Below are 27,549 nucleotides of genomic sequence, written 5' to 3'. Positions count from 1 at the left end.
ATGATGTTAAGAGTGCTATTTAGCCACTGTTGACCTCTTCCCTTAACACTTGTCAGCTGCTGCAAAAGCCTGAACTTCTAAATACTCATTAAAAATTCAAAACATCATTTTAATTCGTGCTTCTCCCTCCCCTGGAGGCAGCAATTTTGAAAAATGCCCTGGAGTTCAAACTGAGTGCACATGTTGTCCTTGGTTATTATAGTATTTCAGAACCTAGGAATCTATTTTCTATTCTGAAGAATATTTGACTTCTGCATCTGGTCAATAAATGCAAAATACATAGATACAAAAAAATATAAAAAGGCTGCTTAATCATATATAAGTATTTCAACAAACCAGCTTCTTGATATTCAAATGGAGGATTCTTTCTTGTAAAATGTTTTCTTGCTTGTATTTCTTTCAAACTGCATTCAGCACTCGAGAAATGACCTTTAATAAAAGCATGCTGGGTGTTCCCATTGCATCAAGCAGAGAGATGCTGTATCATCTCTAGTGCACCTAGGGAACCAGTGTGAGGGAGAGATTTAGCACAGTAACTTAGAATTCAAACTCATTTGTCTTCAAGACATTATCCTCCATACAGGTCTCATTTTGGAAGATTTTTTCTTGCTGTAGACCTGTGGAATATTAATTCAAAACTCATTGTGTGCTTGTTCTGCTTCCAAGTCATCCATTCCACCAAAATTTATATACGTAATTGGTATTGTTTAGTGGAATAGTATGAATAGTGTATTTGCCATTCTCTCAAAGGAAATATCAGCATCACACAGGCAAAAAGACAAAATAAAACTCAATCAAAACAGACAGAAAAAAAAGTTAGTGAATAAGAAATTTGCCCCAAGAGATTGTTATATAGCACTTCATATCCTTGGATAGGCCTTGTTGTCTATCCTAGATGAAAAGTACTCCTAGTACTAGTACACTAAATTAAAGGTACTGAGTAGCATGCATCCTCTACCTCCTATTACTTTTTTTTTTGTGCTCTGAAGGACCCCTGATGACAGAGGTGCTGTAAATTAGAGCATAACCCTTAGCTCTGTTATTCCAACAACAGAAGCTTGCTGAATTGCCAGTGTGACTAGGTGAAGGTTTTAAAAAAAGGAAAGATAGGACCATTTACTGGCAATTAAGACAGTCTTACAGAGGCTTCAATATTGAATATTTCATCAGTACTGCTTCTTTTCAAATCTAAGTAACTTGGACTGCAGGTGAAGGTACGGTTCTGTGTAAAAATTCTCAAACCTCACTGTGATGGTTCTACAAACTGTGCTGGTTGCCGTTTTTACAGCAGTAAATCTTTGTTGTATGCATAATGAGTGTCTCCACAGGGAACCACACTGAGTGCTGTATATTCACAGTAAATTACCTTGGATCCCAATAACAATGAGTGATTTATCATTAAATGTAAGGAATGTAAGTACAGATTTTTTTGTGGCTTTCTCTTGATTTCCCAGCCATTGAGGATTCCCACTGACTAGTTTAAGCTCCTACTTCATCCTCTTGCAGTTCCAAGCTCCAGAAGCACTATTAAGTGGGCAAAGAAAGCAGTAATCACACAGAAGGATAAGTTTTGTTATGAATATAGCCTTTCTCGTAGACAGACATCTAAACACTTTAAGAACTTTAAGATTTCTGATTAGTCCTCTTTTTAATCCTTTTGAATTTCTTTATTATAAGGAAAATGTAAATTTGTGCTGCTAGAGTTTGAAAATCAGAACTATATTCGAGCTTATACTTTTACAACCCCAGTGATCCTGATAGATTCTAGTCCTATAAGCAAGAAAACGACCCTAATAAGGACATAATAAATTGCTATGGGCTAATTTAAAGTACCTAAGAAACATGTTCTAGTTATCTTGGCAGTGGACAAAAGACTATTCGACCTTACTATTCCTACATATGCAGGAACAGAAAATTATCTTATCTATTCACATTTTAGCCCGGAGGAGCTCCCAGGATAGCCATTGACACGTCACAATGTGCACTTAACACCTGTCAATTTGTCTCAGCCTCGTATGGGGGCTGCCAGCATAACTCCTGGCACCTCTGAGAATTCGGCACTTGGCGAGATCCAGTGTCGACTAGTTGCTTAGACAAAGCAAGCTAGAAATCCAATGAAGTAATTTGTCACAAATGAGTCCACTCTCTCATCTGTACAGAAACAAGCTGGGAAGTTCCGGTGAAGCACTACGGGTACACCCAGAGGCACACTTTTGCATACACAGTCCTTGCAAATGCCACCTACATTACACTACTCTAGAATTACAGAAAGAATTTTAATTTCTCTCTCTATATCACCATTATAAATTGATTTCCCAAGGGGGTTGGTCACACCTGCCTTTGCAAGCGCAACAAGTAATGGTACCTATAATTCACTTTCCAGCTCAGAGGTCTAGTTTTCAGAACAGCCTGTCCTGTTGACTCACTGTAGCATTTCATCCCTCTAAACAGGAATTTTGCAGAAAGGCAAAATTATTACAAAGTAAAAATAAATATGAGCCCAGGATTCATTTGCTTTTAACTTTACACTGGTATTTGCCACAAGGTAAAACACAATAGCCCTCAGAGCCCTTGACTCTCCTCTGAGAAGTCTTTCCCCCCTAATTAACTGCTTTTGTTAAACATGCACTTCTTTTGCAGTGTTTTCCTACGGGTGAAGGGGCAACTTTAGTTCAACTGGGAGTAGAAAATATTTCATTTTTCTACTGCCACAGAAAAACGAGGAAGTGAACCAAATAAGAGAAACAAGAGAAGAAGCCTGCTCAAATTCATACTGATTTCAAAAGATCTCAGAGGGACAGCTGCAAGCCAGAGTAACGGATGGAGATTTACTGGGCAAAAGTCTGTGATTAGCAAGAAACAAAAAACCGAACTTAAAGCAGAACGTGTGAGAAATGGAGGCAGCACCTGATCACTCAGCCACCTCATTTACAGTCAAGAGCTCTGTACCACGGCTTTGTGTCCACATCTCACCAAGCTTGACAACATTCTGATTTTTTTTTAACTGTTTTTATCTTACGAAGAATATTTTCACTGGCTGCTTTTCCCTTTAAAATATAAGAGCAGTACCTGAGAATCTGGAGAGGAAATTCCCTTTTTCTAAAAACCAGGCCCAAAGTCACACTTTCCAAAAAAATTGTGTGTTGAGAGACAATTTTACACACATACAAAATTGTGGGTTTTTTTCCCCAAGTACTTTCTTCCCTTCACCTTTTATTCTCAAGATGATGTGGAGGGTTATAATTTATCTATGAAACTGCTATGAAAATACTTCTAAAAACTGAATAGCCATACTGCAAACACCTGAAGTTTGTAGATTATAGACAAAGATTGTAGATTGTAGAACAAAGAACATATTTTTGGCACATGTCTTTTCAAATATGGACGGCACCTCTTTCACTCAGGGAAGTCAGAAGAGAGATGAACATGACTGGCTACATAAATCTTAGGATATATAGCAAAATGTAAAGCAATTTTCTGCTTGCTAACCATTTGTCAATGGTAAGCACAGATTTTTTTCATTCACCTTTCCTCTGAGGTGCAGAGGATGATGAAAAATTTTGGGTTGATTATCTCAAAAATTTTGAAAATTTTAACTGAAATGTTCATTAAACCATAGCTGAATAATATTAATGAAACTGTATATAATGAATAGGATCTGTTAAGAATGTAAAAATTTTGAATTTTTGAACTTTGCAGATTCTAACTATGAAGTTGCTCCTTGCAGTTCAGATATGAAAAAAACCAAATTACCTTATTCTTCTTTAGATACCTTAAAATGACTTTACTCTTCTTTAGATACCTTACGCATTCCTTCAAACTCTTGCTATTCCTCTCTATTTACCTAGTAAATTATTAAGAATTATATTTGCCATATATTTGCCTGATGTGTGTACAGTAAGCTGTGCTGTTGGTTAATATTTTCATAGTACCCAAAAAAACCCTTTCTAGCTTTCTCCAGTCTGTGTGCCAATTTCAGAGCAAATTGAGCATTTCTGTGCTGTTACTTGAGGAGCAAAGAGGTTCTGAATGCTTTACCATGTGACTAGGATTTCATGACAGAGTTATATAGCAGTGGGAAGGTTTCATTTGCTAACAAAATATTTTATTTACTTGACACAGTGTTCCATTTCTTTGCCACTCAGACATCTAAGCAAAAAGCTCAGCTGAAAGCCTCTTCTGCTAAGATTTCTTGTTTCCTGCATCTGCATTACAATACAAGGAAAATCACTCTGAGGGTATGATAACATTCTTCTTGAAAACATTTCTGGGGAATGACTGAAACCACCTTTCACATGTTTTGAGGAAAGGATTCAAGAAGATAGCTGGGTATATTCAAAACCTTATAAAAAACATTAATTACAAAAGTTTTGTTAATTTTCTACATTTTGGTCATAAGTATGATGAAATAACAGTAGTTCACTTTGTCAGCTCCACATAATATTGTAAAAATACCCAACATACTAACATTAAATTTTCCTTAGTCTATACATGAAAAGTAGCTTCTGCTTTTCCAGTTTGATTGTTTTAATACAGTAAAATGCTTTTCTTCACTAGTTTCTCAGGTCTGCCAACTGAAAAAAGCAGAATTCTTTCAATAAATATATAAACCTCTACCATTAAAAATGGAAGTGAGAAGCACCCACGAAAACTATTCCTTCAAATGAAAATAAACCTTCTCCATGTATTATTCATACTAGGAAAAATATAAATCTCATTTATAAGTGAAATTCAGTGAGACAATTAGGCCTTTTGATTAGTCTTCCTCTAAATGAGACAAAGAGATTCCAGAGTTTATGCAGAAATAGTGGGATGGAACATAAAGTTCCTTATCACTATTGTTTGGAAACAACTCTAAGATTATTGTAAATTATTTTTCTGCTATTAGTCAGTAGAATTTTGGTAACACTTTTATTTCAGACTAGCAATTAATCTATTGTAAAAACACCCTAAAATTTAAGAATGTGAGTCTTTAATGCTTTCCTGCAACCAAAGGAATCACCTTAGAGGAAAACAGACATCCAAGCTTATCAGTTTAAAGGGTGAGATTCAATACTCCTCAGACATGTAACATGTCTTGATAAAAAATAACATATCTTCAAGTACTTAAACTAGCCAGAAACAGCAAAGGTTTGCTGTAAATTAAACACTAAATATAATTCTGACTGATCATGTCAAAAAATATCAGTGAGTTACCTAATTCTCTTTAAACATATGGTCTTCTCTCCACCAAGAAATGGCAATATTTCATGGTTTTTATAGTGAGTTCAGGATCTTTCTTGGATGTGTGGGTATTTTGTTTTAAATATTTTGTGAGTTTTCTAACATAAAATATAATTCAAAGGAATTTATTCAAACTGAATTTATTGAGTCAATGTTATTCTGAGTTTTTTTAAATGAGAGAAACAGTTTTAAAAATTATCTAATGGGTTGCCAGAAAATAAGGAACAATGGCAGAAAATACTTGTGTCTTATAATTGTTAGGAGGGTAGAACTTTCTCCTAACTATGCAAATGCAGATTACAGATTTTGCGATTGCATGGACTGGATCTGAAAATTATTCAATACCTTGTTTCTTCTACCTTCTTGTAGTAAAAGCATGTTGAAAATTGGAAGAGGGAGAGAAGGAAGAAAGAAAGGGAAAGCAGCTGAGGTATGCAGAAATCAGCAGACAATTTCATAAAAACTTGATAAAGATATTTGCAGTTATTTCTTGATGAAGATTATTGTGTGGAGAGAAGTAATTAGTCAGAAAATTTTCTCTACTTACAGGGCAAATATAATTACCAATAAAAACGTTGGTTTCTAAACCTGGGTCACCAAAAATATTCTGAACACTGCGAACCTAAAAATCATTAAAATCTCTGCACTCCTTGCTAAAAAAACCCTAAAAAACAGGTGATCCTCTTTTTTCTGCAATAGTTATAATAGTCAAAAGCACATATTGCAACAGTATGATTTATGATACTAGTAAAACAGCTGGAAGATTACTCAGAAAAATGCATCATCTTATTTTCGTGTAATAGTTCATTATTACGAATAATATATTCAGTCATGACAATCCATTCCTGTTTTATACATAAAAAAGGGCATAGCTTTTTGTTTTCACAGGGTGAAGCATCATTCATGACATTTTCCATCTGTGTGTACAAAGTTATGAATGTGGGCAGCTAATGAATTCATAAATATACTTTGCTGTATTTCCAAGAAACAGAATACTGTCATTTTTGCTGTTCCTAATGGCAAAATTTATATTCACTATATTCACTATCTGTTTGAAATACTGCAAATAGCAAGCCTGAAAAGTATAATAAAAATTCTTCAGTTACAAGTGAGTAATCTGTGGACAAATAACCAAAAGACTTTGTATCATGAAATGCAGGATGCCAACTGAAAGTGCCTTAACCAGCACTTGTCAGAGTTTTGAGTGTTGTTCACATTCTCGTTTTTCCTCCTGCTAGGTGAAGTCCCCAACTGCAACGAAAATAAAACTACATTAATATCACAAAAATAATGGCTTGAGAATACCTGTAAAAAAGGACAAAAATTGTGTTGGCTTCTCAAAATCTGGATGTGGAAGACTTTCTCCCACACACGTGAGGTAAGACATAAGTTATATAAGTACACACACTTACCTTTAGGACCCCCCCGAACATATATTGGGTAAAATACGTTTCTGGGCCTGCAGGTATCCTCCATTCTTTTCTCTGAAGCTCGTTTTCCATATTGGCCAAAAGGGGCTGTGTTAGGGAAGCGAGAAGGTGGAGCTAAATGGGAATAAGAGTAACCTGAGACGGCCTCCAGCTACTTTGACTTCAGGTGATACCAGTCCTGTGGATGGATTAACCAGGTCCTGGCTGATTCTGCCCTGTGCTGCAAGTAGCTTCCAATATTCCCCCGAAACTCCCTACCAGGCACATGGAGCTGACGGAGACCAACCGTGATCACTCAGGAGTGCACAATTTGGCCTTCCAGGTAAGCGTGGTTTCCTTTGCTTTCTGGGGAAGAGGAAGGACTTCAAAACATTGAACAATGTTGAATTCAGATGCAAACAAAGAAAAAGCATTTTCTGCGCTCTGCCTGCAGGTGTTTTACAATATTCTACGTGTTGGTATCCTGCCAAAATACACGGCTCATGTAAAAAAAAAGCTGAGCACAATTGACTTATTCAGAGTGTGCTCTACTCAGCTAGGTTTGAAAAGTGCCCTGACTTGGTAATATTTCACAGGCTGATGGATTTCTCAACTGCCTCTCATCTGCTGTATTAGCTGCTGGTTTTCCCCCATAATAGGTTATTTACAGTTCTGTTGAAGAGAGGGCCAGCATTATGCAGCAGACATAACTCGTCAAAGCAATGTATTTCAATAATATGAGAAAAATAATAATGTAATCATAGTGGGGCACACCATTCTTCCATGCATAAAGTAAGTGCAGTTGTCTTTGGCTCTTAAGAAGAGCAGAGAGAAGATAAGGAACCAAACCAGAAGTGTTTGAGTTTTCTAGGAATAAAGTAATATTAACAGCCATTTAAAAAACCACAGATTTCATAAGCGGAAGCACAAAACCCCCCAAACAAACACCACAAAAAAAGATAATCAAAAACCAAAAGTAGTTAGTGTTTCTCAGAGCCCAGCATGCCTATGCTTCATTGGAACTAGAGCAGACACAAACAGAAGGTGCAAACCCGCTGCCGGGCTGGCTCACTGTACTTGTTGCTGAATGTAGAATAAGTCGGAGAGACACAATGGCTGTGAAATACTCTGAAGGAGTGCTATGTTAGCAAAACAGCCCCTTGCTCTCTTTTGCAGTCTCGGGCCCTTTCGCTGCCCTGATCTCAGCTAGCAGGAAGTCGGTAGCGGATGTGGGTATCTGCCGAGACTATCTAAATAACACGGGATTTTTGTAGATGTTCAGCATGTGGACTATTGCATAACATCAGGGACATTCAACAGTTCTGTATATTTATTCATTGCGCTATACAGACAGACAAGGCCGAGACGGAATGTAGGTAAGAGAGGTAACTCTTAACACATGATAGCCCAGTGGTTAGGGCTTTCTCCTGGGTAATCAGAGCGTCCTCAACGCCTCTGCTTCAGAACAGATAAGCAATTTGAACTTGAGTCTCCCTCAGTTCTAGTGAGCAAGGTTAGCGGTTTCATCCTGTCTGTGTTTTCACACAAAATATATGCTCGAACTAGTGCCATCAGCTTCTTAAGTCCGCTTACAAACTCAAAAAGGAGAGGATTCTCTAGCTGCAAAAGGTCGATGTTGAACCCTCTTGAATGACAGCTGAAAATCACCTTTTTCTTCAGAAATCTATGGAGCACAGTAGTGACCCAGGTTAACCTTATGCAGCTAGCTTACCTGGGCCATTTTTACTTACTTTTACATTGTCTCTGTTTCATTATGTAAATCGCTCACCAGAGAAAAGAAGACACAGAAGGAAATAGGTAAAATTTTGTAAAGAAACAAATCATTTCACGGTAAAAGCCACTGAAAAGTAAACAATCTCATAATTTCCTACTATTTCTTGTGTTTAAAGGCTTTCTTGCACAAAGAGTGAACACTTTAATTCCTCCAAAATAAATGTGTCTTAATGTATCTATACAATAAGTATCTTACCTAAGCCACAAAATAGAAAAGTGTTCTGGAAAAGGTGTAATTTAAACCATTTTAAGTATCCATAAGTAGCTTCAGATGCTCCTAAGCCACTTAATGATTAATGCACATAGGGATAAAGTAAAAGAGGGACAAAGTAAATCTAAGTTAGGCAATTTATTTTATAAAGTACCTGTTAGTAAATCAGCTCTCAGTGTAATACAAAGCAGGTCAAGGTTAACAAGTGATGGATGAAGGATCATATCAGATCCTTAGTAAACCAAGAATGAGAAGCATTGTGCTTTCTGTTGCAAAGGGACTCTAACAGGATGAAGAAGTTGTAATATAGAGGAGTCTTTTTGATTTGTCACACATGATCAAAGGGAGATAACTGAGCTCTTCTCAGTTTCTCAGTTGCTATTGAAATGTAAATGCACACATCCATCTGTACTGTGTTAGGATTTTCATTGCATCACATTTCACTGCATTACCATTTTCAACGGTGCTGTAGTACACCCTCAGCCAATGTTAACTTTCAAATAGGATATGTATCCATGTAACACAAAGTTATATTAATACCATTAATTGCATTTTAAAAAATGCAATGGCTCTGCAAAAAATCAGCTACTTCTTTTGTACACTATGCAGTTTCCACTTCAGCATAGCATTGAAATTGCAGGTCCTGCATTATTGGCTCGTGATAATGCCAGTATCTGGGAGACCCAGAAGCAACTTTCCCCCTAATTAATAGCTCAAAATTGTCTCAAAGGAAAACAGACGTTAAATCCCTAATGTACACCTCTGCTGTTTCTCTGTCTCTCTTTTTGATATTAGGAACATTTCAATTAACAACAATCATTTGGGTGTATTACAACGAGTGAGCTTTTTCTATTTGTTCTGAGAAGATCCATAGCTTTCTTTACCCATACTGCCAGTCTTCCCTACCATGCTTCTACATTTCAGTAATAAAGTATTTACCCTAATAAAACCCAGTGTAGCTGTTAAGACCTACATGCTAAAGTTGTCTGCTTTGAGTGCTGCCTCACAGCTAGAACCAACAGATTCCTGCACTGTTTATGAGACATTCAGGTTGTTAGCTTTTTTTCATCTTAAAAATGCAATGTAATTTAAGGAACCTAAATCATTATCCTCAATTCAGAAAATTGTTCCTGAAGTGTCTGTGTACCAGTGTAACAGTTTGTGTATCTATAGCTACAATAATGTCATATATAATATGTAGAAATGTTATTGTGTCTCTTGCCTACAGGGTGATCCAATCAGCTTCTCATACATGGCACTGGCTGGCTGGAGGACCACCACACTTGCCCACGGTTTCTTGCTCAGAAACCCCATATCACTAACAATAACACTAAAACTGAGATTTACTTTACCTGGTCTGTCATTAATTAATGTCTAGCTTGTCTTATTAATGAGGCAAAATTTTTATCTAATCAGTTCTGATGATTCAGATCTCCGATAACATTAAACATCAAGTCACACTTATTCCATAAGGAATGATAAAAGCTGCATCTTAAAAAGAAATGGTAGGTTGGATGAATAAACTGCTCTACATTTAAAAGCAACACTGAGGCAAACATAAAATAAATACAATGCAAAGGGAAGATAACAGCTAATAAATACATATTGTTCACTGGCCTCCTAGTCCTACTGTTAGGATGAATTAGCAACCTTTACCTGTTTCTGTAGCAGAGCACACCACCTCTTAAGAAGCTGACTTGAGGAAGGATCCCCTTTAAAATTCTGCCCTTTATTCACAGTGCATAGGACTGCATTGGTATTGCCATAATGCATGGGGTATTTGTACTCATTCATTTCATTCAAACAAGCTTAAAACATATCCCAAAAATGCCTTTTCTGCTTATTGCCATTTTCTAACCCTTCCTAGATATTCTTGTCTGGTTGGTTAATTAAGACTACAGATGCTGTTAAGAATTCATATTTCATGAGCATCACTGTTATGTTTACCCTTAAAAATGAAGGTAGTGTTGCACTGCATTACTTAACTAGATCCAGACAGGAAATTATGAAATCCTTTTCCACATTTTCAAAACTTTCTTTCCAAAGCCATACCTGGGGGAGGGAGGGGGAGTGGGTTTAGTAGAAAACCACTATCAAACTATACTACCCTAACAACCTAAATTTTTACACAAAACAACAATGTACTCAGAGGTGGGGAGTCCTATTTACAGTCCTTTTCAAATAGCCCATGAAGATGTAGCCTCCTAAATTTAAATCTGGCAGAACCTGATTTTTTATCTGTTGTTTCTACAGCTCATTTACTGTAGTTTAATACATGGATAATGAACATTCATCCTTCCTGCCTTGTACACTGAATTTTATAATTTGACAGGTATTTATGAGTGCTATGATTATTAATTTAAAGAAATTATTCCTCAATATTTCAAATGCATTTAAATTCCTTCACAATCATGGCACTGGCTAGCAAAAGACAGAAAACCTAGATGAATGGAGCTCAGGTGCAATGAATATTTAAAGAAAGGCAAGTTTTGAGCTGTAAACTAGATGGCTTTGCTTCTGCTGGGCAAGTACAATTAAAAATCTAATGAGAATGCAACAAAAAAAGTTGACTTTATAACTTGAACTATTTGCTTTCAAAGCATCTGTTTTCCACTAAGTTCCTTGAGTATCCTGATTCTAATCTCCAACATAATGTTTGGACCCACCCTTAAACCATAAACAGTTTAAGCAGCTGCCTGGATGCAATGTTGGCCAGCCTATTTTCCTTCCTAAATAAGCATGAGTGTAACACCATCTACTCCAGAGTGTCTGCTATTGTTAAAAGCACAATACTAGTTATTATCTCTTTGCAAAATTCATCCTCTTTCAAAATCAAGGAGGAGATGGCAGGGAAGGCCAATGAGTGTAGCCTTGCAACAATACTTGGTGAATTAACAGCTCATCAAGAAGGAACTAAACAAATAGTGGAAGAGTATTTCACTTACACAGTTGCCACAGCTATGTCCTTGTCATTTAATCAAGTATTTTACAAGAGGGGAATTCCAATCAGTTAAAGTAAAGCAGTTTGTGAAAGCAAAAGCACAACTTTAAAACAGTTTTCATAATAGAAACATTCAAAATAGATGGACCGATTCGGTAATACTTTAACTGTGCGATAAAAGAAAGAGAATTTTCCCATACAAGCTTCTCTGTGAACTTCCTGCCCTTTTATGTCACCTGGAGGTAGAGTAGGTTCAGAAGTGACTTTACATATTGCTGGACTGGCCTGTGCTCATAACAGGACTGTGCTAACTGTAGTTCCTAATCCTTGAACTCCCATTTTCTCTTGCACTGTTTTTTTTTTTCTCCAGACATTTACAGGGCGCTGGAAAAGGACATTGAATAAGTGAGGTGGAAGTTTTCTGCCTGTGCTGAGTTGCTTACATAGCAATCAGCAATAGTAGGCGATAAGCACAGACTGACATTTTGTTGAGGAGTTCCTTCAGCACCTTAGACACTAAGTAAGCAAGAAAAGGGAATAGATAGTTTTAGTTGTTGCTTGAATATTTCTGTTCTAATTAGAAATTTAAATTTACTTTTTTTCTTCAAGTAGTAAAGTTAAAGTTTCTACTAAATCAGTAATAATCCAGAAATGTAATATGATCAGTTGAAATAACAACTTTTTATGTTCCAGAGAAAGACACAAATCTATCAGTGCAGAGTTGGCTACTGAGTTCCAGTTACTGTGTGATGTTCTTTCTGGTTTTGTTACAATACCCATACATTTGTATATTTTAATTACTCTATAGATGAAATGCTTATGTAATTATTGCACTTGAGTAGTGGGTTATCCAAAATGACTTTTAGAAGTTTCTTCAAACACAGACATTTTTGATATCTTTTTGGTATTCTCTGTATTTCACATACAGAAATTTGCACGCTTATAGGTCTTCACACATTTACTCACAAAAGTTCTAAGAAATTTCTGCTTTTTCTTCCTTAGCAACAAGTATAGAAATCTTCAAACACACCATTCTCAGGAGTGTGTGCATGTGTATGTGAATTATAGAAATATACTGCTTTGATTTTGCTGTGCTGTCTTGTATAGTATTTTTAATATATTATATGTCTTAATGCTACAGTTAATCTCTGTTTCTTGTGGTTTTTGTTTGGTTGGTTGGTTTTTTAATTCTATGGAGTGTTCAGTAGTTGCTTTTGTTGCTGGCTACAGAGGCAGCTACAGCAAACTCCTATGATGGCACTATTAGAAGGCAAACAAGTGATAGGTGTTTCTGAAAAAGATGGGAAGGAAAAGATACTCTCGACCTAGAATGGAGATACTAAAGTATCAAGGCCGCAGCACTTAGAAAAATAACTTCTTATGACTCCTCTCTTCTCCCAGACACACAAAGTTACAGAAACACTTTGACTGAAACTGACTTTTAGTGAAGTTTAGAGGGAAAGTATCTTTAAAGAAAAATGTTACTGGGCATTGTTCTAGTTGCTTCTAAGGTCATGCTTCTGCTAGAAGGCAATATTCAATTTCTTTCTAGTATTAGAATGCTTATTCCTGTCTATCATAATTTACTATGATTCAGCTTATTTTGTATTGTTCACGTGGAAGTGATTGTTTTCATTGTAAATACTGATTTACTGAGTTTATTATCATGTAAATAATTAGATACTTCATGCAATAAAACCCAGTGAAATGACTGCACTGTAACTGCTGCTATAAGAAACCCTGCTGAAATACAAAACATTCACAGCAATTGCAGATGTAAGTTATCTGAAATTTTGTTCAAGCAGCTTTCTTACAAAACCAAGAACCAGATATTCTAGGACCATCAAAAAGAGATATCATATCTTGCAAAACATTAAGAAATAACAAAATAGATTTGGGATTTATTAAAAAAAAAATTAAAAATAGAAGTAGTTGGGTTTGTTATGGCTGTCTTCATCTCTTAGATAAAAGGTATACCTCAGAGGATTAACATGATAACTCCTCTCTTTAAAGATACCCTGAGTGTTTTATTCTAAGAGCAATACAAGTGCATATTCATATTTATTCCATGTATGCAAGGAACATAAATACTGGAGCAAAGGTACTAACAACTGGGGAAGGTCCCAAACAGTCTGTTTTGCCCTTGGTGACATGGATTTTTATAAGCTTGTTAAACCGGTCCTGAGACAACGAGCGAGCAGCACAATTCACCATGGGAGACATGTGAATTTAGTCAAGAAAACAGCAGATTCACAACTGCCCATGACCAAAACAACTTTGTGCAATAGTGCAGGGACTTGAATAGCCAAGCTTTGCAGACCAAGTTTTGGGCTCCCTGTTCTAGTAAAGTTAAATAGAGAATTGTAGAATCATTTAGATAGTAAAGACCTGTAAGATCATTGAGTCCAACCATTAATATCGCATTACCATGTTCACCAATGAACCATGTCTCCAAAGTGCCACTTCTACAGGTTTTTGGAACACTTCAGGCAGGTTGATTCTGTCATTTCCATGGGCAGCCTGTTGCAATGCCTGGCCACCCTTTCAGCAAAGAAATTTTTCCCAATATCTAATCTAAACTTTTCACGGTACAAGTCGAGGCCATTTCCTGTCACCCACTCTCTTTCTTCCATGGTAGCCCAAGCATCAGATTATAAACTCTTACTGTACATGAGAGAGGATTTCAGCTTCTGATTTGAACCAATGTAATTTTGGTCCTAGAATGACAGTGATGATGATGTGAATGATAGAAATCTGAAAGGCCTTGGAGACAATTCTCAGAGAATCAAGAATTCACAAAATAAGGAAACAGTGCATACTAACCAGGTATGTTTTTTTCTTTTTTCTTTTTTTTTTTTTCCTTCCAAATAGCACTATGAAAATTTGTAAACCTCAAAGTAAATGCCAGCAATGTAATAACACACCCAAGACAGATATTCTAAGTCTGAATATAATTTAAAATGTATAAATGGTCAGGGAAGTGAGTTGTGTTTTCAAAAATATGTTAAAGAAAAAACAAAACTACATGTGTGGGGTTCAGGAAAATTGTATTCCAATGCCATAATGGCTTCATACAAGATACAAAAGAAGCATCAAAAATGGTAATCAGAGGCAAAGCTGTGGATGAGGAATTGACAGAAGCATTTTCTCATAAGAAAGTGAAAAAAGAAAATTTGTAATCATAATAATAAATAAATATTTAACTATTAAATAAACATCCTAAATAGGTAAAATTTCAAACAAACAAACTTGAGGCAACAGGTCCCATGTAAAACTGACCAGAGAAGAAGAGAGAACAATACAGATTATTGTAGCAATAAACACATTCATTTTGACTGCTTTTGACTGTATGTTTATTCAAGCCCACATAGTGGGCTATTCCCATGTGTATCCCACTATGATAACACGAGAGTCAGGTTAAAAAAATCCACAGGTATTTTACCATTGTCAAGTATTAATATTTTCACATCCTCACTCCAGAAAAAACTTGCTATTGAAAAAATTCTGTTCTGTTGTAATCATATCTACTTGCCAATGGCAATGGTGCTCGAAGCAGCATATAAGAAATACTTGATATAGTGGGTACTCATTTCTATCTTGTATTGTTTTCTTGGATATGATCAGAGGCTGCAAATGTATGCTGCAAAGTAATGTTTCTGCTCTCTGAGTTACATGAGATACATGGTGGTGGAAAGGGTCACATAGACTGCTCTGATAAGCATTCCTGGGAACTAGATTGGAATCTGAGATCCTAGGAGAGAAAGGCAGTAGATGGTGCCTATACCTTAAGCTAGGAAAAAGGAAATTGTTAAAACCAAAAAAAACCCCCAAAAAACCAAAAAGACGCCCCAAAACTAGAAGGGACTTTCAGAACTGATTGAAACTGTAAAAAATTGAAGAAAAGTAGTGGCATCTATGAAAGCTTGATTTTTGTCAGAGAAACCAATTTCCCACTGAAAAGGTTCGTCTGAAAACATCTTGCCACTACTTGGTGCAAGACTATCAGAGATGTGTATATTCACACCAACAACTAAGGCACACTCTGACTGAGGCATAATAATTTACTCTGAGGGTTTTTACAGTATGGACTTAGCAGTGTCTCCCTTTGCTGGCAGATGTTTATGTGTTCCACACAGCCCTTAGGTAACCCTCAGCAAGGACCAACACTCCCCCACGAGCCCAACCTAGTATCATGTTTGGCCATAAAAAAAAATAAAAGGGGTTTGCATCCATCCTCCAACTTCATTTTGTATCTGCACACTTTCACACAGAGCTGTCTTTGATTTCAGATTTTCTCACCTTTTAGTGCCATTGTAGGGAAGGATTTCTGACAATAAAAGGGGGACATAGAAATACTCTGAGCATATTTAAATACATTGTAAGCATTGTGAAAAGATGTAGATTGATGCTTTTGTAATTGAAATACTCAAAAGAAAAAAATAGATTATATTCTCAAGACAAACCATGTATTTCACAAATTCAGAGAGCCAGAGTTCAGGCTGTGAGTGATCCAGGCACAGGGCACATATTGTGGTATGGGGAAAAGAGATAGGAGAGCATGGCCTGGGCTAGGCAGTGCATGAAGTGGTGGGAATGATGGTGGGGATGAAAGCAATATCTGTAGGACACGAGCTTCAAGCTGTAATCAGGAGAGTTGAAACATTGCTGAAGGGAGTGTAGGGGCCTGCAAATGTGAAAGCATGGTGCTTCTGCTTGAAGGGCTGGGACTCTCCTGATTTATTATGTAGGTTAAAAAATCTGTGAGAAACACTGGTATTCAATATATTCCAGATTTAGGCTCAGAAATAAATGATATTTACATATTATCAGCACTCAAGTGTCCCTCAGATAAGCCTACCTTGTACAGCCACTGAGAAGAGTACTGCCAGTTACCAAAAGTAATAGTAACTTAGTAGGCATTTTTCAGGCTTGCTTTATTTCACAGTCAACACCAATGAGGCAAAGAAATTGAGTTTAGTGAAGATGCTGTCCTATGTTACAGTGCAGCTCCCAAGACCTACACAGCACCCCACTCCAAAAACTGCAGCAAAGAGGACCAAAAGATTCTTGCTGGTCTTAGGCTGAGCATTCCGTAGGAGAGTGAACAGCAGCTTCCATGTATATTCCTCTGGTCTCAGCATGTGCTTTTTTTGCCTCTGGGATCATTAAAGACACTTGACATTTTGAGAGATCTGGCTGTTCAGCTGGGAGAAGAGAAGCTCTGGCGATCCCACTGTGGTCTTTTAGCTCTTAAAGGGGGCTTACAAAAAAAATAAGGAAGAGCAACTTTTTATAGGGGCATGTAGTAATAGGAGAAGGAACTGGCTTTAAATGGAGAAAGGATAGATTTAGATCAGATATTAGAACAAATTTTTTTACTGTGAGGTTGATGAGACCCTGGAATAATTTGCCCAGAGAAGTTGTGGATGTCCCATCCCTGCAGGTGTTCAAAGCCAAGCTGGATAAGGCTTTGAGAAACCTGGCATAAGTGGGAAGTGTCCCTGCCTGTGGCAAGGGGTTGAAACTCAATGATCTGTAAGGATCTTTAAGGTCCCTTATAATCCAGGCCATTCTATGGCTCTGTAGTTCTGGTCTCTCCCTGGCAACTGAGAGCTTTCCAGGGCTTCTGGCAGCACCTGCAGCAGGACAGACAGACAGAATGCATGGGCCAGGGCAAGGTCTGTGGTGGGCCTTGCTTTCCACAGCAGACTGGAGAGCTAACTTAACATAAACAAAAGTGACAGGATAACAAAAGGTAAACTCACCTGCAGATTGTCACGGCTCCAAAAGCAGCTGAGCACTGTGGGCCGCTCTTCTGAAGAGGGTAGGACATTTCCACCAGGCTAGGCAAAGACCCTGGCCGTGGCCAGATACTCCAGGCCAGTCAGGTCACAGTGCCCTGGCACAGTGCTCGAAGGGAGAGTCCTCAGGGCCACATGCAGGTACACTGCTGTTTTTGAACACAATGGTTGCTTGCCCTGGGCCCTGGCCACTCTGCAGGCCCCACCATGAGCATGGAGGTAAGTAGCCATGGGACAAGCTCCTTCCTTGTGCCCCACCATAGTGGGACGGGGCAAATGGTGCAGTGTGGGCATGACAGGCCCCATGGGTGTGCTGAGCAGTTTGAGGGGCTGTGCCCCTCCTGGCCCCGCCTCAAGGCAGTCCTTGGACAGGGTGTAGGGCAGCCTGTAGTTGTTAAAGTATTAAGCTTTAACAGTGTCATGCTTGTGTGGACTCAGGCAACAGTTTTTCTTGAGAATAAAATTATTGGCTTAGTCAAATTTTAAAACACTGAGCATCACCCAGTTTAACCAGTCTCCATATATAAAAGTTCCATCATATTAAAGTTCTGCAAAAGAGAAGTAACAAAACCAGGGGGTGTCAACAGGAGGTGCTAGGCAAGCTGGCTAATTCACAGCTTGCCCCTTTCAATGGTATGCAGTAGTACTATCTTTGAGGCCCTACCCTCTTCAGCTCTGAGTTACACAGTTTTTTTCCCCACCTTTACCTCCCTTTTGAAAATAGTGTGGATGGCTTGGGAGACTCCTCAGCTGATCTAAACACTGATCACAGAGCTGGTGGCAGATGGGAGAGCTGAAGCCATGCACACAGTGCAGATAAACAAGTCTAGAGACTGCTTCAGCCATCTGCCAGTGGGGATGTTTTTTTGCACCTTAAGAAGCATAAACCCATCTGACAACCTCGGTACTGATCTCCTTTCCAGGGGGATGAATACATCAATATTGAGAGTGATCTGCATGAAAACAAACGTGCCTCCATAGACGACGAGCAACCACGCTTGAAAGGGTAATGTGTTTTTGCATGAGTAAGTCTTCCACTCACTTCATCCTGGCCTAAGCAAAAAGCTGCCAGAATCTATGCTTCTGGAGTGACAGCTCTAAATTTCACTGCTGTACCCCTATGCTATATAGACCTTTGTATTGCCTACAAATTTTTGTAATCCAGAAACACAACTTGTTTAAAATAATTATACTTTACAAATGACACAATCTCTGATTGTGGAACTATCCGTTTAAAGGCTTGCAAATTAGAGAATATTTTTCTTCTTGTACAGTAACTTCTTATCCAATATTTCTAGGGCAGTGTTTTTTAAATACAGGTTTTAAAGTATGGTCTCTTTCAGGAAGTTTCACTACTGTCTTTCAGTTTGCATAGCCATTTTCTCCAGCAAAAAGAACAGAAGAGCTATGAAAAAAGCCATTTTAATAGACCAAAAGCTCTACATTGTGTTTGCTCTACTTCCAAGTGATCACAGAGTGAAAAAATACATCCACATTTTACTTGAGGATTAGGTATTTTTTGAAAATTAGAAACCCTGCTTAAGGCATTAAAAGTTAAGAAGTAATACTTAAAATCATCCTAAATGTTTACGTGTGTCATTGATTTCTTTCAACAGATAGTACTGAATAACCTGAGGTCTAGGACACAACCCTTTTGAAAAATCATTCTGTTAATAACATCATTTATTACAAGTAGATTATTACGAGTGCAAGGTTTTAAAAATCTCTTCTGGAGTACATGCACAAGAGGAAATTGATTTCTGAGTTACAAAATGCAAGCAAGAATTGTTTTGACATATATAAATATTTTGCGTTAATGTTCTTGGGTGATATCTCTTTTTTCAACATCTTCAGTTACATTTCAAGCCAATAAGATCAGCTTTTAGAAGAGTGTTTCCTTAGTAATTAAATGTAAGAACATAATTTTTCTGCCATCTTTCAGAATAGATCTACACATTTATGATATGTGCTTAAATATATAAGATATTCTGGTACCAAAATCATAATTCAAAATCAAATCAAATTCATAAAATAAAAAGGTGAGAGAGAGAGATGTTATATAAAAGAAATTACAAAAAATTGTAATCTGAAAGTAACAATTTTAAATTCCAGAAGTCTCATAAGTAGCAGTAACTGATAGTAGATAGTATTTTTTCCTTCTCTTGGGCGATGGATGAACCATAAATTGGATACAATAACTGCCTTTTTCATCTATTTGTCTCTCATTTCTCCTTTTTTCTTTTCCCATTGTATCTAATCTTTCTGCTGAGATTGTGTAGATAACCTAATGTTCTTACAAGTTAGAAAAAAAAGCGCTATGATTTGTGAAGCAACAGGAATTCCCAGAACTGAAATTGAAGTATCGAAAGCAATCAAGATTTCTCTGAGAACCTATTACTCGTTGTACTTGTGAAAAAGTGCGCTCCTGCTCTGTTCTACTGTGTACTGATATAATTTAAAATAATTTCTTGCTTCTCTCAAATTTATTTTAAATTAATTGAATTTTTTTGAGTGCAGAAAATAAGGGTATTCAAGCTGAATTTCAGTGTGCACCTAACTCCAGATGCATTTAGTTTCCAAACAAATAGTCCAGATAATTAGCATCTCTAAATATAGCATTGCCTTTATGGACTGGGAATGTGAGGCACTGCTTCAGAGATGTGCCTCTAAAGCAGTGCCTCTGAGATGACAGAGACATAGCTGTAATTTTTTTCCAGCTTGCGCAATATGAAGGTGTTTTTTTAGCCACTGCTTCCGTAATTGATATACGTCCACGTCACCAGCATATTTAACATTTGAAATCCGTGTTGAATTAACTCCCTTAACTGCTATTTTCCTAAATTTCAACCTCTGTCACGAAATCACACTGTTACCTTTAGTGAGGAACACAAAGAAAGTGAAATACATTATAATTGGCAAAACTGATACTAGCGTATGACATTCAAATATAACAAATAACTTTAACTTCTGTGAGATGATGAGATGAAAAGTTAGTGTAATAACAACCAAATTTTAAAAAGTCCAGAAACATCTATGCACATTGTAATGAGGTTTTTAGATGGGTATTGATTATTTTACACACACACAAATGCAGCCTTAGGCCTTCACAATTACAGCAACACTACTGTTCCACATAGTATTGCTGGGCTGGCTGTATTTACAGACTTTGTGGGTCTAGTAATGGACACTGAATCTTTTAACTCCCTACTCTGTACGAACCCTGTTAACAGATCTCTTCACAGAAGAGCTGTATTTCAGAGGGTAGCAGAACTGGCCTGCTGACTTTGGCCCATTATGTAGCTGACAGATTGTCCCATTAAATATCTGCTATATTTTCTTTTTCACCTGTCCAGTATCAACCCAAAGAAGTCTCTCTCAAAAGGTATTTTTTATCTGGCACTTTGAGATCCAAATTTAATCCTTTCCAAATTCAGTGAACTTCAGTGGAGAAATTTAACACAATTTAACACAATTTCTTTCTGCAAAAGCTCACATTTCTATTCTTTGTTAATTTTTTTTCTTAGGCTTTTAGAAAAAAAATATGATGAAGTCTGTGAATTTTGCAAGAAACATAAAACCAGAATTCATTATGTGATCTATGGAATTTTAATAACAGGTACAGTATATATTACATTCAGGATTGCTGAAACCTTATTTATTTACCTGTATGAGATTATAGGCTGTGCTGTCACTTTTTCTGATGTAAAAACTCTTGACTGTCTTTAACAATGTATTTCAAAGTAGCTTAGAATTTAGTCCCAGAGAAAATTCCAGACTGCAAAACCTCCAGTCATTCCCAAACATAAGAAAAGCACAAATCTTGCTAAACTGCTTCTCCAGCATGTTTAAAGTCTGACTAGCAATTACACTTGTGATAACAGCATAGCTCAGACTTTGTGTCTACTCCATTACCAGCTGACTCCAAAATTACAGTTTCAGTAACTTGTCCAAGACCATGAAATCACTTTAAAAGCTGTCGGACACCAAATAGGACTGGACTTAAGTCAGCAGGCTGGAAATAAAAGCTTTCTTTTCTGACCCATATTCACTCAATATTCACTGCAAATTTTTTCTAGAGTAAATTTACTTATGACAGTATGCACTGCAAAATCATTCAGATATTCTTCTTTCTCCCTTTCCTAATTAGCCAGTGTGTTGGTTTCTTTCCTTCTACTTCACCGAGTTTGTTTTTGAGATCTTCCTACTTAAGCACTGGGAACACAGAAACTTGAAATGTCTATGAGACAGGCATCAGCACACCAGGAGGTGGTTATAAAAGTATTGCTTGCATGCTGAATACCCAGCCCTCATAACATCATCTTGTCTTGCTTTATCATAGTATAGACACATTCTGGCTCAAGAGAGTGAGTTCTAAGAATATGTCAGGATTTCATAGATTGATTCCATGAAAACCAACCTGCATAACAAACATCATTAGTCCTTCTTCATTTGCCACAGACAAAATTAAATCATTCTTTACAAGATCTGAATATTTTTTTGCCAGCATTTATCATCAGTGAACCCGTCAAATAAATAATTTCATAGCTACTTCATAAAATAAATTACTTTTAAGCTTCACAATTGCTTGAGGTCATAAAATCAGTCAATTGATACATGTTTTATAAGTGTTTGTTTCTAGTTTTATTGCATAAATTCATCCTCTTTTGAAAAGAGGAATAAGCCTCATGCTCTTAATTCATACTTTTTACACAGGAAAAATGTTTTTGTACATGCATTAAATTTTTATGAGTGATTAACATGTTTCATATGAATTTACCTTGGCAAAAGTATATAATCTGCTTTGATGCAATGAGAGCCACCTTTCATATCAATGAGCATACCATAACAATATCTAAAAAAGCAAAATTTTTCAGTATTTAGGCTGAGAGTCAGAAAAGCACTGAAAAGATAAACAAAGCTGTGACTTTGATCACCTCTTATAAATTTAAAATTTGATCCTGTTTTTAAAAAGACTAACCTAACTGATGTGTATATTCTTGTTTCTGTGACAGCATACTTGGCAGTTGTTATTGCAGCCTGCAGTTTGAATTTTCAGAGAGCTTTGCCACTCTTTGTCATCACTGTCCTAGCCATCTTCTTCATCTGCTGGGATTTTTTAATAGCGAAGTATGAAGACAGAATTTCTGCATTCTTTTCCTCTGGAGACCGATATCTGAAAAAACAGTGGTTTTGGCTGAAATGGTAAATATTATTAACTTTCTATTTATGTAGAATGACAATTCACTAGTCAAATTACCCCTATGATATTTTATTTCAGCTTACTTCCCCTAAGAACGGGGAGATAGGTCAATCATACATATCTCAATAAAACCACAGAATAATTCAGTATTTACCAGTATATAGATATCAGAAACACATTCAGAATTTCAATGAAGTAGCTAAGGATCAAATGTCTTCACAGAAAGCATAGAAAAATACCGCAAATTGAGATGGGAAAAGCTTGTGGTTGAAATAGAATATGCTCACAAAAGTTCATGTGTGTTGCAGCCTTTTGCATTCATTCTACAAACCAGAAAGTGCTTTACTGTTCACAGAGTTTCATAAAAACGTTGGCTCTAACATTTGCAAACTGCTGAAGACTGGAGTGTATTATCTCGACACTGCTTTTCCACATATCCCCCTAGCAATTTTTACTTGACCTTCAGGAATCAAAACATGCCAGCCAGATTTAATGTCATAATAAGGTTGTATGACCTTAATTTGGGATAGAAGACATTAATCTGGTAGACAATTAGACCTGTCAGGTACTTATTTCAAATATTCCTGAGCAGTCATTGGGGATATTGAATTTATTCCCACCAAAAATGAGGAGACAATAGAACCCTTAGATCAAAGAAAAAACAAATGAAATCTCATTAAGAAAAGAAAATTAAATTGACCAGCTACCTTCTTTTTCAGCTAGGTCACCTACTAGCTGAGAGAGAGTTTTAAGGACTCATCATTCTCAGTTCAGGAAAACGTCCCAGATTATTCTTAAAATTTAAAAATGGCTTTGCTAAGAAAGGTGCTATAAAGATTGTGGTCCTTCTGCTCAGTAGCCACATCAGAGGCCTCACACAGAGGTATTTGCATTAGATGATCTAGCAGCCTCTCTGGGAGAAGGAACAAAAGGAACAGGAGAGCCCTGAGGAGCAGATGGAATGAGTTGGGGGCAGTTAGTACCTGGGCTGCAGTCCTTAAATTGTACATATCACAGATCAGGTGCTTAACTGTTTTCTTCCAAGAGACAGAAAGTGCCTCAGGTGTAGAAAGGTTTACTCAGCATTGCAATGGCCAAGCCATTTTGTGGAGTATTCCTTCAGTGTTTTTTATCCACATCTAAAAATGAAATTTATGTATCTAGGTAGCACTGAAATCAGTGAAAACTTACTGTTAGACAAAACTAGCATTAAAGACATAGGACTGTGTTTGTTTCTTCTCTGTATATGGAGTGATGTATTTTGTTGCCTTCTAGTCTGTTGTTGCAATAATTACCTTAAATAAATAAGCTTAACATGGTTCTGATAGTGGGGACCATAGAAACACTTAAACACAGATGTGCATATCTCGTGTCATTGTTTCTGAGATAGCTCAACAGACTACAAATGGTTACAAAGAAATGATCCATTTATAGACTGCTCCTCTGTAAAGTGTGCTTCAGAGGCCCACCAGCTAAAGAGCACAGTGCAAGCCATAAATACCACAGCCTCTCTTGTGGAGAAAGATTCAATAAAGGAAGGAAGGGAAGGAGAAGATGGATGAAGTGAGAAAGGAAGCTATAACACTTTCTACATAACTATTTAATAGAAATAGCACCCAGACAAGAGTTTCTCATACTTTGGGTTTCCCCCCATACTCTGGCTTGGAGGGAATTTCTTCCAGATGCCACCAAAGGATGTTGCCAGAGATGCATTTGCAAAGGCAGGCTCTTGCTGGGTTCAGTGAAATACATTGTACAAAGGGTTTATTCACAAACAGAGATGTAAATGTTTTGGGCATGGGAAGGGAAAGGAATATCCCAAAAGTCTTTTTTACATTACCTGGATGCTTTTTATTTCCTAGGGTGTTGTGTGCAACTCTCATTATAACCATCACCTGCTGGCTCATCTTTGACACAACAAAACAAGGATCCCATCAGCTAATCTCCTTTGGTGGGCTTGTGATGTATGTTCTCCTGATGCTTATCTTTTCCAAATATCCAACCAGAGTGAGTATTTATTCCATTATGGATCTTCTGGGATTGTTTTTTTATTCTCTGTCTAAAAATCTATTCCCCTACCCAAGCACCAAATCTAGTAAGAGTAACAAAATATGAGAAAGTAAGAATATAGGCTTGACTGAGACCAAGCGCTGCATTTAATTTCTGAGGGATGTAATTTTGTTGTTGAGGTACCATGTGTGGGGTTGTATCAACACCTGTCTATCACTATTTGGGAAGCTGCTGCCCATCTTCTGTTCCAGCCCTGATACAGTTCAAGCTGAGATAGGCCTTCTCCATTCTTTCATCCACAGGAGCTTCACCACAGTCCTCAGCATATCTCAGTAACTTCTTTGAGGACACTCTCATCACATCAATACAAATTGCATAGACCCAGAGATATGAAAGACTTTATAGTTCTTAATAAGACTTTATAAGCTCACAAGTTTGGTTTTCCAAACCAAAGCTGCAAATTCAGCAGCTGAGGCTGAACTGAGGTCCTAATTTTTTGCTCACCCACTCCTGTAGGCCCACAAATGCCATTTATTTTAATTTTCCATCAGAAATGTCCACTCTGTTTTGCTGTGGTATTACAAAGGGCTTAGTTCAATCACTACAATTACCACTTAGCTTTTACTCCTGCTTGCATGCCTCACATACCCCTCTGCATGCTTTCATTAATCATACATCCATTGTCCAGGTCACCAAGTTTTCCCAATACTTTTTGCATCTTCCGTCAGTGCTGAGATTTTCTTAACAGGTGATGACCTCTCAGTAAGGACTAATGAACTTGCCCTATCCTTTGCAACTGCTGCTGTCTCCAGCTGAGGTTAAAACTCATATTCCAAATGCTTTGTGCTCTCCCATGAGCCCTCATTACACCTAATTGGTTTGTGTTATTCAAATATGATCTGACTAAATTAGAGAATGCCATCTCAGCTCTTTGTTTTGTAACTGATTTGATTCAATTTTCACAAAACAAAGATGTTTTGTGAGGCAGCAGAACAGGAATTATCAGTGTACTGAAGAGGAACTCATCATAGCCAGCCACATTTTCTCCCATTACTGCCTTTATATGATGAATTATAATATAAAACTGAGTAGTTCTCAAGTATCAAAAGTTTTTAAAGCTAGAGGACAGAAACAGAGTTGAAATTACCCAAGGACAAATGCTGCAGCAAAATATCCTTATTCTCTTTCCAGATATGTGAAGATCCGAGTCCACTACAACCTCTTTTGGCAGCTGCTCCCATCCTGCAGTATAGTCAGAAGACCCCCTTACATTATTTAAATAAACATCCAAAGTAAACCATTATTTATTTAAATACCAAGCAGTTTCTTTCTTTTTCTGTCTATTTAGGTTTCTTGGAGACCTGTATTTTCAGGAATAGGAATGCAGTTTATTCTTGGGATTCTTATTCTGAGGACCAAAGTGGGGTTTGATCTGTTTAACTGGCTAGGCATTCAGATCCAGGTGAGCTACTGAGCAAAATCCTTACTTGCTTAATGTAATCTTTTGTCTTCAGAGTCTTACCTTATATTAGCAGGCTGTTCAAGGATCCATTTGTCCCTTTTTTCTTCTCTTGAAAACTGGATTCTCAGAAAGGTTATTCACTTCCTGAATTCTACCTTATTCTCATTTATTTTTTGTTCAGTTAATACAATGGCCAGAGTAATCCCACTTGTTAATGGCTTTACCATCTTTGGGATGAAGTTATAAATTTGCATCTTTGAAACACAAGTTACTGTTGTGCCAGGGCAGTCATAGGAACGCTTAGAAATGGCTCAATTCCAAATCATCCTTACAATAAACAAAATATACTGAAAAGCCTTGGGATTTAGGGCACAGCCCTAATTATCTTCAGAGCAGCAACATTCCTGGTATCAGGGACATTTCATAGTCTTCATGACATAAAAGAAAAGTAATTCAGTTACATACAGATGGCAAAATCCAGATCTGCATGCCAGAAAGATCTCTAGAAAGTTGATGGGATCTATCTGCAGGTATCCTTGCAGACACAAAGTTTTTTTTGAAACTCTGTTACTGTAAAGTAATGAATATGCAATATCCAAAATATAAATCAGTGAGTACCCACTGAAGGACATTCAGACTTTTCACTTCAGGGATACTATTCTCACAGCTGTTCTTCACAGGTAATTAAGTGCGTGTAAAACCAGACAGTGCAGAATGTACTGTCTCTATGCAGGAGCTAAGACACAGGTCTGATGTCTGTATAATCTGAGGGCAGTGGGAGTCATTTGGGTTTTGTCACCAGGTTCTTGGTCTCTAACTGAAGCAAGTCTGGTGCCCGCTTTTGACAGCTTAATATTTTCATGTCTATCCTGTTAGAACTAATTACTGCAACTTTTATAAACTGTACTTTAACTCCATTTAAAACTGTATTATTAATTTGTATATTTGCATCAGAAGTATAAAAATGCACTGGATCAAAACTTAAAAGTAGAAGATTCCCTCAGGCTAGCTCTTAGCTACACTTTTCAAACCTCATTACTTCAGCCATCAAATCTCCATTTTAAGCTGTATAATTCATTGTACTTATTTGCATCAGATGGAGCACAGAAATGCACTATAGTACTGGGATTAAAAAGTAATTATTTTTTCAGCTTAATTTTGGCCTCTATTGCTTTGGGTACTGAACAGAGCACAATAGAAACCCTCAGTTCCATCAAATACAGACAGCAGAGAGGTTCTGACCCCTACAAATCAGAGCCCAAGCTTCTCACCATATCTCTGCAAGACAAATAGCAATATTTTGTTCGGTTTTGGTAGGTACCCAGAGCTTATCACTAATTTACTTTGCTTTCTATGCCTAGACTTTTCTGGCGTACTCTGATACAGGTGCCAAGTTTGTGTTTGGTGACAAATACACTGATCATTTCTTTGCTTTTAAGGTAAGATGTTTGTTATATGCTGTATGTGGCAGAAAAACAATGGTAAGAGGAACAGTATA

General features: G+C 37.1%; 1 protein-coding gene across 2 annotated transcripts in view; it reads left to right on the top strand.

The window, feature by feature from the left end:
* Positions 1-6,831: 6,831 nt before the first annotated feature.
* SLC28A3 (solute carrier family 28 member 3) overlaps positions 6,832-27,549 on the top strand; it is a 38,430-nt gene continuing 17,712 nt past the window's right edge. The window contains exons 1-8 of one of the 2 annotated variants that reach the window (XM_015652152.3): positions 6,832-6,975; positions 14,300-14,404; positions 18,303-18,385; positions 20,904-20,995; positions 22,392-22,581; positions 24,442-24,586; positions 25,938-26,051; positions 27,413-27,490. In XM_015652152.3, coding sequence (XP_015507638.1) covers positions 6,919-6,975; positions 14,300-14,404; positions 18,303-18,385; positions 20,904-20,995; positions 22,392-22,581; positions 24,442-24,586; positions 25,938-26,051; positions 27,413-27,490 — 864 coding nt within the window. In that variant the 5' untranslated portion in view covers positions 6,832-6,918. Of the gene's footprint in view, positions 6,976-14,299; positions 14,405-17,353; positions 17,599-18,302; positions 18,386-20,903; positions 20,996-22,391; positions 22,582-24,441; positions 24,587-25,937; positions 26,052-27,412; positions 27,491-27,549 lie in introns of those variants that run through there. The other variant, XM_015652154.3, reaches the window with a different exon arrangement.

The sequence above is a fragment of the Parus major genome, chromosome Z (genome assembly GCF_001522545.3).
Source record: "Parus major isolate Abel chromosome Z, Parus_major1.1, whole genome shotgun sequence".
Taxonomy (NCBI): Eukaryota; Metazoa; Chordata; class Aves; order Passeriformes; family Paridae; genus Parus; species Parus major.
Note: the sequence above shows the minus strand (reverse complement) of the source record. Positions and strands in the feature narration are given on the sequence as shown.